General features: G+C 40.9%; 2 protein-coding genes across 13 annotated transcripts in view; both read right to left on the minus strand.

Annotated features, from left to right (window-relative positions):
- Positions 1-1720: 1720 nt before the first annotated feature.
- On the minus strand, positions 1721-9109 carry hoxb2a (homeobox B2a). The gene is made up of 2 exons (XM_040049269.1): positions 4604-9109; positions 1721-3265 (listed from the first exon to the last, which is right to left on the minus strand). Exons 1-2 carry the CDS (start codon positions 5085-5087, stop codon positions 2448-2450), a joined length of 1302 nt encoding a protein of 433 aa, XP_039905203.1. The 5' UTR covers positions 5088-9109; the 3' UTR covers positions 1721-2447.
- Positions 9110-10667: 1558 nt separating this feature from the next.
- The window catches only part of hoxb3a (homeobox B3a), a 78982-nt gene continuing 75437 nt past the window's right edge, over positions 10668-14212 (minus strand). For all 12 annotated transcript variants that reach the window (XM_040049266.1, XM_040049258.1, XM_040049264.1 and 9 more), the window contains one exon: positions 10668-13937. In XM_040049266.1, the coding sequence (XP_039905200.1) occupies positions 13066-13937 (872 nt within the window). In that variant the 3' untranslated portion in view covers positions 10668-13065. The remainder of the gene's footprint in view (positions 13938-14212) is intronic.

The following is a 14212-nucleotide window of genomic DNA, read 5'->3' on the forward strand; positions in this document are numbered from 1 at the left end:
ATATATATATATGAATCGTGCAATGAGGTAGAGAGTATATGTTATCAAAGTAAATATAACCAAAGAAGAAAGAAAAAACAGAAAAACAATACAGCTCACCAATAGGAGTTAAGTCAAGGGTTAAAACTCAACAAAAGATCTACTTTATTTAAACCTAGAGTCAAGGCCACTGGTGCCCAAGTGTAACAAATGTGCTGATGGTAAGATGTTAATGTGAAATGTTCTTTACTGACTGTGGCAGGTTAATAATGGACATCAATGCCCGTTAACTTGGGCACATGCCCTGTATGTAAAGTAAAATCTGACACTGGATTTTTAAAAAATTAGATTCTGAAAATTTTTATATTCTTCTAATGACAAAGAAATACAGCTCATACCCACAGACAAGCATGAACAGGACAGTTTTGATCTGTGCAGTTTATTGTTTCAAATAAATAAGCCAAAAATGGTTTAAATTTGGTACAACATATTTATATTTTGGACTTTTTAATTATGTTAGCAACTAATACATTTTATTATCAGATTATAACTTTTATACATTATTATTATTGTGTAATAGAATGCAGCTCTTTTTTTTCTTTTTTCTTTTTTTCTACAATTTTTATATATGTATGTATGTATGATATGCTTTGTTTTCTACACTCAAATAATTATAAAGCTTTTTTTTATTTTGTTGCCATTATCATCTTATACTCTACTTTTTTTCCTTATAAGATGGGAACAGTCAACCATAATCCTTTGTTAAAATAAATATAAAATGTTTCTTCTGTCCTTTCTGCTCGCTGTCCTCACACAAACATCCTGCCTGTCACACTGAGCTGATCATCCTGTAATGGCTGCTACTGCTTATTGTTCACATCCTGCTTTGTCTTCAGCGCCATTTTGACTCCGCGGGAGGAGGAGCAGCTTTGCAATCACGCACACACTAATGGCAGACACACTCATGGTTAACTTCACATTCACATTTTAATAAAGGGACGCCAATCAGGGATTAACTTCCATGTTTACATACTACAGCAGCAGGTGAGCCTTGCTATTCTTCCACTCACTGTCAGTAAAAAAGGCTACATTGTTTTTTAGCACTGCTGTTCTTGCTACTTTGTAATAATAGCTGCTGCTGCTGGTGGTGGTGATGGTGGAGGAGGGCCACGCTGTGCTAACCCTTAGCTTGTACTCAGAGAGCTAGCCGTGCTGAGCTAACACCTGATGAAGGCAAACAGCTCCGGAAAATGTGTTATTTTGCTCCCATTTATCAAGGTTATCTCCATGTAAACACACTAGCTATACATAGTTTCCTAGGCTATAGTCTTTAAGTTGGAAAAACTAAACAAGCATTTTAGGAATTTTAACAGGTCAATTATTTAATCCTTATCTAATAAAAAATAAATAAATTGAAACTGGAATTGAAATGAGAAATTTGAAAAGTGTATTGGATTCAATTGCTTTGGAGGTGGTTATAATGTATAAAGTATCCGTGCAAAAAACACAGCATGTATATAGGCTTTATATATAAAAATACAAATAATTAAAAATAGTTGTAATAAATCAACAAGTAAAAAATTGTGTTGTAAAAAATTAATTTTGTAGGTTGTTGGTCTAAAAACGTTTTAGCCTATTTAGTGTTGTCAAATAAATTAATCCATACTATGTGTTAGGGTTACACACGTAAATGTGCTAATTTATAAATTCAGAGACTATAAAAAAAACATGGGGCACAGTATAAATGTTTGTGTTTTTATTATTATTGTTATTCCACTATGAAAATATATGTACAATAAATAATTTGGATTTCACTATTAAAGAATCTCAATAAATAAACTAGTGTTTAAACCTCCGGTCATCAGCAGGGCTTCCCTCTCTCTGTGTCGTGCCGTTCAAAGAGAGAATTCATTCATTCATTGTCCCATTTGGATTTTGTCAAAACGGTCCAGATATCTGCGCTTACAGACTCCGTGAACAGTTCCTGAGAAGCTTTTAAGAATCCATGAAGCTGCACCAGGATGAACTAGAGGAAACAAATCCACAAACTCATAAGGATTGATTTACACCCCCCCCCCAAAAAAAAGAAGAAATAAATAAATAATAAAAAATAATAAAATTCCAAACCGAGAAAGTCAAGTACAAAAAATACATCCACATATTGTCATATTTTCAAAGGAGGGGAAAAAATCCTTTCGATGTTTTAAAGTGAAAAATTAATTGGATTTCTTTGAAACTATGATGCCCTCCAAAAAAGCAAGAAGAATATGTAAAAAACAACAACAAAAAAAACCCATATTTTAATGGAGAAAGGTTTCAGGAATGTTGCCGAAAAGCTTTAATATTCTTTTATTTCTGTTAAATAAATAAATGTTGTGTCCTCTGCTGGATTTCTCATTAACGCAGGCCCCTCTGCCCACTGCCCCACTCGCTTTTATTTGACCCTACTTTCAATTTGTGTCGAGGTCTCAGAAGTTGAGGTGCTGCAGGTCTATGGTGCACAGTGTGCTTGTGAACAGATCGAAGTCCTCTTCTGAGAAATCCACAGGGCTTTCCAGGGTGCTCTGCAGGCTGGGTGACAGGCAGGGGTCCCCGGCGAAGAAGGTGAGGTCGGGTAGGGTGGACGATGAAGATATGGCAGAAGGAGCAGATGAAGCTGTGGGTGTAATCGAGGAGTCCTGCTGCTCGGGAGCTGCTGTTAATCCAGGCACGGATTCACTCAGCTGCATCAGGCCCGGGTTGTCAGCAGAGTTGGTGACCGCCAACGCCGGCGGAGAGTGACGAGCCGTCGCAGAGTCAGAGCACCCCGATGCCGTAAACAGCGGTGGCCGCTCGGGGATACTCAAACGGTCTCCCTCCTCTGGTGTGGGCTGTGCATTGTCCCCGCTGTCATTAGCGTAGGCGGCCGAAGATGGATTGCCGCCTCCCGGCTCTCCCTCCGAGGCAGTCTCCCCTGTGCCAGATGCTTCCAGAGGCTGGCTTGAATACGGGGAGGAGGCGTCAGCGCCTTCGAGCGGCTCAAAGCCTCCCGTGTCGCTGGATTCATGGCTTCCTCCGCTCCCGTGCGTGTTTTGCCGCTTATGTTTCATCCGCCGGTTTTGGAACCAAACTTTCACCTGCCGTTCGGTTAGATCCAACAGGGCGGCAATCTCTACTCTCCTGGGCCGGCACAGGTACTTGTTGAAGTGGAACTCTTTCTCCAGCTCCAGCAGCTGCGTGTTGGTGTAGGCGGTGCGCAGCCGGCGGGAGCCTGCTCCTCCAGCGTCTAGGCCCGCCTGACTCGGGTCTGGACAGGAACAAAGACAATAAATGAAACCCCATATATATATATTTTTTATTTTTTTCCTGCAAGAAATACGCTACTTCGTCGCCGAGCTCACCTTGGCTCTTCGCCTGTAATAAAAAAGAACTAATACTAATACTAAAAATATACCTTCCACTTATAGTAGCAACCGTCACTCAGAAGAGTGAAAGATATGTCATCATGTCATCAATGAAAGTGTGCTTCTGTGTCTTGTAAATCAGCGAGGGCTATGAGATTCTGCATTCTGTGATCAGAGAGGAACACGAATAAATCACGGAGCTAGAAGGAAATGCTTGTGGAAATGTGGGAATTTTTTTTAAACGAATGTGGTGGTATTTGTCAAAAACACAACTGAAAGCTCGATTTGATTTTTTCGTACTTCAGAAAAGAAGGCAGAAAATTTGCCGAGAAATTCCCATTAAAAATGATACGAGGTAGATTTTTAAATGAGTGGGGATAAGAATGGAAAACTGGAATTTCTTTCTTTCATTATTTCATCGATTTGTTTGTTTGCTTACTTATTTATTTGCAAAATTATTTATTTATTTTGAAAAATGCATTGACTGTTAGAGAGTTCAGTGTGAGAGACAGAAATAACCTGAATCCCACAAAATCAGTGCGTTTCCTGTGGGGACGAAACCTACACCCCCCACCACCACCTCCACAACCAAACGTATTTTGTCCTTATCTCGCCATTATTTTTTCCCACCTCCATCCAACATGGCGACCTTCTCATTTGTGTTATGAATCTATAATAACGTGACCATGCTGCTACTACTGCACATCGTCCAAGAAGGTTGAAAGCGATATAGGCTATAGCAAATATGTAAGCGATGAACATGAAATTAAAAAAAAGAAGAGAAAAAAACTCCCGTGTGTGTTTTTACGCAAGACAAATAATTATACATGGAATTAATACATTTTCGATTCTCGAAAGTTCTGAAATTATTTAGTACCTATGTAAAAGATCTGCCCTCAGTATGGCTAGCGTGCACGTATTGATCCGCACTGACAAGGATTATCTGTAAGACGTTAATGGGTTGTTTAATGCATGATGAAAGAGTGTGCAAAGCACTGCAGCATAATGCAGTGGTCTAGATATGGCTTCCCTGTTGACACAGCGCTGCACAAAACACACACAAACACACACGGAGGGGGGGAAAGACAATGTCATTCAAGTATATCCACGCAGCGTGTAATAACTGTTGGAAATGTGATGCAAGTAAAAAAATAACAGAACATGCCGCACACTCTCTTACTCACTACCACACACATGCATGCAGCTATACACGCTGTTACCCGGCATCCCACCATACCGACCTGTGGGTGACTCGATGCCCGCCGAAGCGTACCCAGAGGCAGTTGACGACGGGGAGGATGAGGCGGGGGGGATGATGGATCCGGTACCGCTGGAGTTGCTCCCTGGCTTGGGGCACTTCTTGTATGATTTCTTCTCCTTCATCCAGGGGAATTCGTGGGCAATCGGGCCGGTCGGGGTGACCGTGGCCGGGGCGGGGGCCTGGCCGGTCGTGTATGGCTGCTGGGCGGCTCGGTGATGGGTCTGGAGGCCATTAGTAGCGGAGGCTCTCCGGTTCTGCTGGCTTCTCGCAGCTGGTCTCGGCTGGCTGGCTGTGCAGGGGCTGAAGCTGGGGATGGTGTGCTCAAAGGGAGGCGGAATTACTGTCGACTCCTTGATTGATGAAGTTTGAAATGACTCCAGGACGGCGGGGAAGGACGTCAGGCACTCTGCTAGGGACGGCTGGCTGTTTATGAAACCGATCTCCCTCTCAAATTCAAAATTCATAGCTCTCTCAAACGGGCTTTTACCCCGAAACGGCGATACCCTCCGAACAGCCCCTTCCCCAAAAATAAAAAAAAGAAGAAACAACAACAAAAACACATACACGCACGCACCCTTGCACACGCACGCAACACACTATGGCTTCACAAAAAAATCAACTGAAAAAAAACCGCACGAACATGTAGGTTCCCGACCGCAATGGCGTAAACACCGTGGCTATATAATAATTGTGTATATTGGTGATATTACTAGCGTGTGGGGACCTGGGTAGTCTAAACTGAAGAACTATGGGGCGAAATTGCAGCCAGTTCCTGGCCACGTGATCCAAATCAGCCAATCCTGGACCCAGGCCAGGCGGCTGTGATGGCTGTGGGAAGCAGCATTATTATTTTTTTTCCATCAAATGTCGTGTCGGGATACTACTTCGCAGGGTAGCTGCCATTGTTGTATTTTAACAGGGCGTGAAAAAAAGACCCGATACGGTGGCCATTCGCCATGTGCGCAGTGTGGGCGACTGGCCGGCGCATCGTGGCCCGGTGATGCTGCACAAACAATAGAGCATCCTCTTCTTGAGCATGTTGTCCCCCTCTTCTGGGTGATGTGGTGACGGTTAGGTGTATGGAGCCGGCCAGCACCGTCTACAATATGTCTCCTGTTTACAACGCGCTGCTCATTAATCTTAGAAGGTGTGACAGAGGGTGGAAATGTCACGCTTAGAACATTCTGAGAGTTTTTTAGATGGCGCAGCAGCGCACGAAGAGTGGACGATGAAGATTTCTGCTCAGCGGTAGTGCAGAGGGAACAGTTTACAAGAGCATAGCTTAGATTTGAGGACAGACAGTGAGGGGAGCCTACTGATGTGTAAGTGTGCGATTTTTATATCTAATAGATATCACGTTTACGTAGTGGTGTGTATGAGAGGGGAGGAAACTTTAAGCAAAGTCTAAATATAATCTTACCCTAAAATAACCTTTCCAGAGAGGCTCCAAAATTCTTCTTGCAAGATACCACGGTTCTTCTCCCACCCTCTCTCCACGGTGTTAAAATGTTCGCCGTGTTTACGCAGAGGGAGAGTTCACAGCGAGGTCGCTTCACCCAGCTGGGAAAAAAGGAGAGAACGCTACTCTACTTCTTGTGATAAAAAAGAATACAGCAGCAGTATAAATGGTAACTGTAAGTGAGAGTGGCCTTTAGACTCAACAGGACGCACATGTAGATTTTGCGAGAGATCAAGAAGTGGTCATTTGTTTAGCTGGGAATATTTTGGGCAGGGCCCGAATAGCCCCGAGTGGAAGAAAACGAAGTGCGGTGATCAATCTTTCTCTCGCTGCAAAGAGTCTGACAGCAGCCTCTCTCCCTCTCCCTAAATAACAAGGAAAAATCCACCCTCACTCTTTCTCTTCCTTTCGGGGCTCGATTCGACGTAGATATGACTGAAATAAAAGACTGAAAAGTTCTTAGCTCCCCCCCCTCCCTGCCCCGTTTCTTTCCAAGTCGCTTTGCCTCACCCCCAGGCTCTAAGAAAGAGAAAAAGGCAGCAAAAAGGCAGAAATGTGTGTGGGAGGAAACGCCATTGAGCGCAGGCAGTGAGTAGGCCGAGGCTGTATCAGCACAGAAAACACAAGCCCACAAGGCAGACACAAGTTGCTGAGCGAGCAGCGTTCATTCTTTCTCTTTTTTAATTTAGTTATTTTTTAAATAATATATATGAATGCACATTTTTACAATTTTGATAAAGAATTGGGAGTTTATATGAAGATTTTGTGGCGAGCAGAAAACGTTTTTCCACATGCCAGTAAAGACCTGAAGAGCGTGGATTGGTCGACTGAAGATGGGAACGTGTAATTTTTATTTTATTTTATTTTATTTTATTTTATTTTATTTTATTTTATTTTATTTTATTTTAATAACGCTTTTGGCAATCGGTTATTTGATTATTATTATCAATTGATTATTATGAAAATACATTTTTAGTTAATCCACTGACAATATTAACATTTTATTCGTTTATCTCAAATACAGTTTTTCATTAATATTATTTGAGATTTTGATTGGCCTAAAGCCCAATTTCTGGTTAAATATGTAACGTGAGAAAAGACTCGTTAACTTCTAATTTTTCATAGTTCACTAATGACCAGGTTGTTGTACTTTTCCTTCTTTTAATACTACCAATACTACAGTAAACACACTTCTAATTCAGTCATGATCGTACAAATACTATTTGCAGTATAGCATTTCTGTAGTCAAATAGTTCAAAACTGGATGATAACACGATAACGGCTTTGTCACATCTTCTGTCTAACAAAACACATTAAATCAAAAGATTCTAAGTGGAGAAATGTGCGTGTTTACGTAGGTGTGAGTGTGCTACACTAATAGCTGTACGATTTTCAGTAGTGCCTGTGCTGCTAAAGCGGATCCGAGCTCTCCGTCTGTTTTTATGAGGCAATAAATTAGATCCAATCTCTGCTTATAGGTGTTTTTATTGTCTGTTAGTCCAACGGAGATGTAAAGGGAAGTGCGGCCATTATTTATGGGAGTCTGATTTATGTCTCAAGTTTTATGTGGCTCTCAGCCCTCCAAGCACGCGGGTGCTAGAGGGAAAGAGAGAGAGAGAGAGAGAGAGAAGAGGGGTGGGGGTCGATCACGTGATAGAGCCGAGGCGCAGTCCTCGGGGCTTTTTTAGTCATAAACACACAGCTGATACATAGCTGAGCTGCATGCAAGATGAGAAATTTTCAAAGAGGAAAGCATTAGCCACAAATGCCTAAGAGAGGATTTGTTGAAAATATTGAAATTGCTCTATGGGTATACATAGCTTGCACAACTCCAGCAACCTCCTAGTCAGCTTCATTGTTCCTATAGCTGTTGTTTGGAGTTTTCACTCACTGGATTTCAGTATTTTTGCACACTAGCCAGTATTTTCTGTTGACTGATTAACATCCTGAGGTGTCAGTGCCCTTATCTGTCTTTTGATTTAAAGCTGGGGGCATTAAATTAGCATCAGAAGATTTCTTCGTCACCTTGGAAAAGTGGTAAGAACAACACTAAATAAATAAGTATATGCATACATACATAAAAGGAATGGAAAATTCTTAGTATTGGTACTGCGTCAAGCCAAATTGTTACTTAATTTGGATAAACACTGATACCTAAGGAGAGCTGCAGTGAAGCAAAATAAATCAAATTGTTTGGCCTGTACAAGTGGCTACTGAATACTTTTCACTCAACTGCCTGCCTGCTATAAAGTGATCTTCATCATTGCAGTAATGACTGGATTCAGCACACCAAAACTGAATGTTTTCTTCACCACTAGTGACAATAATCACTGCTGAACACGAGTCAGAAGCCAAACTGCCAGAGGACAGCTAACTGATCGTGACACCAAAATGCATCTGACTGAAGGGACTGGTGTTCATTCTTTTATTCAACTTTTTGAGCCCACAGAAAAAAACAGCTGCCAGAAGAAAACAAAAACTCAAAACACATTAGTACAGTATCTGGTGCTTATTTTTCAGGTTTTGTAGGATAAGTTTTTGTACTTTAATATTAATCCCAACCCTGATATTAGCAAAAAGGATGGCTGCTGCTGCTATCCCAGCAATTAATACCAGACAACAACTAAATAGCAGAGTAATAGGTGGTGATTTATGCATTTTCATATTCTTACAGTGGTATCAGATAATAAAGCCCTTCTTCTCTCTAGTTTTTACAGCAAAGAGAAGCAGCGAGAAGGTTTTCTGAAAGCTAAAGGTCTTTTCTTTTTTGGACAATTCTGTAAGTTTTCTGACAGTGATGCTTTATCCTCAGACACAGACCCAGTATTCACTACTGGCACCAGAGTCAGGTCATCTCTGAATCAGCGACAAGCTGTTTGAACTAAGTCACAGCCGCACCTAATCTGTGGTTTATGAGCAGCATTTGTTTCTATATTATATCTACATTATATATACTAACTATCTATCAAATTTGACAGTCAAATTTTCAATCTGATTTAACCTTTTGACACTATTATGCACTCTAGAGGCTTTTGAAACAAGTACCAAGTCCTATTATGAGTTTCTGAGTTCAAGTTTTTACTTTCATCTTTAAAAGTATTTTTATGCATATTTATTTCACTTAAAAAATTGGTACTTTTTAGTACGGAATCTTACAGAATGCAAGTGAAAGACTGATGGGATGGTTAATGTTTAACTTCTAATTCTTACTGATTGAGATTATAACTAATGCAACAAAAGTGCTGTTTAGACTGTGTGAAGATTTAGCTATTAAAAGGTCAGGACTGTTGCTCCAATCTTAGTAAAAACTGTTTGTTGTATGGAATGATACAAACACTCATATCACTGTCTCTTAACACATACAACACAAAATGCCTTTAACTAACTAAAAAGTCTAGGCTAATCATAAATACATTTCTGAGTTCATCTTTTATAAAAGCACCTAAAACAATGATTGTATGAAGTGAATTAGAAAGCAAATTTATTTGGAATTTTACTTTTATTTGACACCTTTCCTAAATACTGCACATCTAGAAAAAAGCCAGTAAAATCCATTCCTCTTTTGTGTTGACATTTTTGAGGCACTGTGTTTGCGTTATTTAAGTAAAATAACAAGCATGTCTTTCACACATGTCAGTATCTATAAGATTTGTGTTTTAACTGCTTATTTGTGTGGTGGCTTTAATGGTTTTAGTAGGTTGAAGAATTTTCAATCATACTGAATATGTTGTGATAATCAACATTCTACTTATTTATATAATCATAGCAATTGTAACTTTAGCTTAGCAACAAATCTCCTATTTGTAAATTTGATATTTCATATTAACCCAAGGAAATCCAGCATTAGTTTGACCATAATAATCAAAATAAGAGGAGCAGGATTCTCTGCTGATACCTTCACTGTGATAGTAGTATTTTGCTTGTTTTAACATTATCTGATGCTGACTTTTCAGTCTTTTTTTTTTTTTTTTTACCAAAACAGCATGAATCAAGCTTTACACTCCTGTGATTCTTAAAACACTGAGGCTAGCTCTGAATAACATAACATTTTATTAAAGAATTGTTCAACATTCAACTCTCTCAACAGTGAAAGAAAAAGGAGCTACAAAGGACAAAAGAAGAACTTGTTTTTCTCCAAAAAGACTTGTTCTTTTTTCCATCTAATAGTTAGTCTATATTTTCGCACTATGCATGGGTGGTTCAACAATCCCCACACTTGCCTTTTCCCCTGTACAAGCCAGGACATTTATGTACAAGGGTCAATATAGGAACATAAAAACTACTAATTTTCGTCTAAAATACAAGAACTAAAAAATGTAACTTTAGTACAATGGACAAGAAGAAACAATGTTTTTTTTTCTTTCATAACAGGTAAATACTAAAAAAGTACAGTATTTTTTCTCGATATAAATACATGAAGGATAAATAATAGTCATACAAAACAGAAAGTCTTTTTTTAAACTGGCTATAACAAATAAATATTTTATATGAATGTTCACTTGAACACACATTGGCAAAAGACGCTTTGATTGGAGGGCCTTTCGTCTTCAAAATAAGATTTCATTATTATTATTATTATTATTTTTTTTTTTTTACCTTTAACCATCAAAATGTAAACTCTAAGTGCAACAATGATGCCCAGATGTGGCAAGCTTTTGTGTAAATCATGCACTTTTAAAAACAAAACCAGGGATTCACTTCCTAAACATCAGCAAGTTTAGAGAGAGTCGAGCGCACACTGCTTGTGTTTGTTCCACACTGCATAGGCTCTGTGTGCACTGTATGCACTCACTGATGGTTCAAGCAAATAAACCCAGTAGTTTTAAAAATGTGTTTTACACAGCAGCTCTGACTTCTGGGACATGCATTTCTTGTTCAAATATATACCCTGTATCCATGTTAAAAGTCAAGATATGTGAGAACAAAACAACACAGGAGAAAGTGTGGACTTTTATGCATCGGTGTCCGCTATTGTAAGTTAACTCTTCCAAAGTGATAAAGAGAGAGAAAGAGAGAGAGAGAAAGAGAGAGACAGCAATGATATACCTCAACATAAATAAATAATATTCTCTGCTCTTTCGCATTTACCCTGTGTCAATAATGTGCTAAAATAAGGAATTTTAAATGTTTCTTCCATGTCCTCTCGTGTGTTTGTTTGAAGGTGTCAACAGCTGGAGTACCCTGGCTATGGAGGTGTGTTGATGAAACAGTGCTAGCTTAGCACTGCTGTGTGTGCATGAAGGTGTGATTAGCTAAAGTAGCTTAGCACAGATGTGTGTCGATGAGTACTTTAGCATTTGAGCTCATAGCTTCTTAAACCCTGTTCGAGCAATAGGTAGGCTGTCCATGTGGTGATGGATGTGTGTGTATGTGGTTCGGAAAGGGGGTGGAGGTGGTGGTGGTGGTGGTGGGGGGTAGTCTGTGGGGAACTGTGGGAGGTTTTGCCTCCTTCTGAACCCATGTGCTGCTGCCATAGACAAGAGACAGTGGGTTAGTAAAGACTGGGTCTGAGATGGTTATACAGCAGGAGCCAGAAAGAGACAGTGACCGTCGAGTGGTTTTTGCAGGAGAAGATGTGTTCTGCCAGCTCCAGCTATATATTTCTGCTCTCCATTTCACTCTGTCTCCTTCTTTTCTCTCTCTCGCAAGCTGGTATAGAGACAGAGTCCTCCACATAGCTCAACTTGGCTGACAACAACATGTGTTGTCTGGAGGGGAAGAGAACTCAGCACCATAAATCTAACCACCTTGTTAACTGGCCACTAAAATTTCAACCATTTCATTTAGAAGGGGGAGAGCTGCGTTCATGTATGTGTCCTACTAAGTCTCAAAGTACAATTTTAGACTAAATGCTACCTCCAAAAGAGTCCTTTTAGTACACAGTAGCTAAAATACTCCAGAATTTCCTGTGCTCACGTGCACAACATACACACACACACACTCCTCACCCCACTTCCTACTTGAAAGGCTAAAAATAGAAACATAACTAAGTTCTCAGTTTTTTACAGTATCAGGAGACCTGTATAGGAAAGTCTGGGAAAGCATTATATTAAATTATAAAATATATTAGTTTTAATAATGTTGTACTTATTGCTAAGTGTCTTAAATTCAAAATTTTTAGGGTTTTTTTATGCTGTTTTGAACAAATCTTCCTGTCTCCTGTCTCAATCTGACAAATGACTATACAATGGTGCTCAACGTGGATCCTGTCATACCAAACAGCTGCCAATGTATCTCTGCACCAGTGCCATAAGACAAGCTCCTTGATATGCATTGTCTGCAGCAGCAAAGAGCAGCATGGGGACTGAATGTACGCCTGACCTCTCCCTACAATACACCTCATTTCCCTGGGGCTGTGGAATACTGTGTAGATGGGTTCATTTTTAAAATGACTATACCACTAAAGTAAAAGTTAAATGTTTAATCCAAGTTCAAATATGATTCAATATGGTTTAAAATTTGTGTTACTTAATTTCCTGTATGTGGCACATAAAGTTAGAGCAATAGAAATGATACTAGTTAGTTTAATAAGTTTGAAAAATCTATTTTAAAAAAGAGTTTGCATTATAATACACTGCTGTTGTTTCCAGCACTGGATATGCAGATATGCCTTTCATCAAGTTATTTGACAATATGAAAGGTTTGGGTTCATCTGTGATACTCGATACTGCTGTCTTTTTAAAATTAAATTACCTGCTGTTTCAAGGTAGCACTGAAAGGTCTCGTCTTAATCAGATTTAGTGGAGCTCTTTATGAAGGCAGTGAAAACAGGGCGGTGGCAGAACACTACCCAACACTGGCTGTTCCCCTTTGTGACTTCAGAGCTCAGGACAAACCACTGGACGGCCCCTGTGAGTCTTCTTTTGCCTCTCGTGCTATCCTGCTGCAGCACTAGTCTCCCTATGTGTAAGTCTGTTTGTGAGCCATGATTTGTTCGATGTGGTCTTCACTTTTTTGTATGTTGTCATTTTGTTCCAAACCTGCTACAGGTGAGTGAGCTTGGGTGCTTCCTGGATTCTGCCCTGAGTCGAGGTGTGGTGTGCCGACAGTTCGGTGTATGTCGGGTGTGTAGGTGGGTCACAGGGACCCGGGGGACCCCCTCCACCCACATGGTGCTGGTTGGCAGCCGACATGGGCCCTGCGCCATTGTAGTCCATGGTTTGGTGGTGGGGTGGGGTGGGGCCGAGGTGGTTAAGCCCATACATGGAAGGCCCTGAGCCAGGCATGGGTTCCACATAATTAGCACCCCCCACATAGACTGGACTGGCCTGTATATTGGTGGGTGTCCCATAGCCAGCACTATTAGCCTGCACTAGGCTGTGGTGGGGATGGGGATCACCATAGTCTTGTTCTGGGGTGCCATACTTCTGCTGGGGGGGGCAGCCCTTCATGGGGACATTTGAATAGGCAGTGGACATGGAGTAAGACACTCCCTGGTGGGGCTTGCCAAAGGATGGTGGAGATGGCGCATCATAGCCTGTGCTGCCTCCTCCACCTCCCCCTCCCATTGGGTGCATTGAATTGAGAAAGCTGGCAGAAGACTGCAAGGGCAGAGGAGGAGAGCCTGTTGGTGAGGGCCCTCCAGAGCTGGAACTCAGGCCCTTGTTCTTCTGGTCCTTCTTGTACTTCATACGTCGGTTCTGGAACCAAATCTTGATCTGGCGTTCTGACAGGTTGAGCAGGTTGGCCATTTCCACGCGTCGTGGCCGGCACAGGTACCGGTTGAAATGGAACTCCTTCTCCAGCTCAACAAGCTGGGCACTGGTATATGCTGTTCGAGCCCTCTTAGATGATGCTGACGAGCCACCAGTTGGACTCTTCTCCCCGCTGCTGCCACTCTCAGCTCCTCCTGATGCTGACAAGAGAACAAAAAGTGAAGGTGAGAAAACATGAGGGCATAGCCACCCACAGAAAAATACCTGGTTGACAGTGGAAGAAAGGCAAGAAACCAAGGATATTTAAAAAAGAATGTTGGCATCTTAAGAAGGTAAAAGCTGAGAGATCGAGAAAGGTAGAGAGAATATAACATAATCAGGCTGCATGCTGAAGGAAATTAAAAGCATTCAGGTTCTTAATAAAGCAGAGGGGGGTCTAGCAGGCCGACTGAATCCCTTGATATTAGTTGTCAAC

This window comes from Simochromis diagramma, unplaced genomic scaffold, assembly GCF_900408965.1.
Source record: "Simochromis diagramma unplaced genomic scaffold, fSimDia1.1 OVJJ01000517.1, whole genome shotgun sequence".
NCBI lineage: Eukaryota > Metazoa > Chordata > Actinopteri > Cichliformes > Cichlidae > Simochromis > Simochromis diagramma.

Bases quoted from the DNA above. Each gene is read 5' to 3' on its own strand.
- hoxb2a (XM_040049269.1), bottom strand. From the start codon at position 5,087: ATGAATTTTGAATTTGAGAGGGAGATCGGTTTCATAAACAGCCAGCCG. The intron at 3,266-4,603 runs GTCGGTATGGTG...GTTCCTGTCCAG, and splicing joins GGGCATCGAGTCACCCACAG to ACCCGAGTCAGGCGGGCCTA.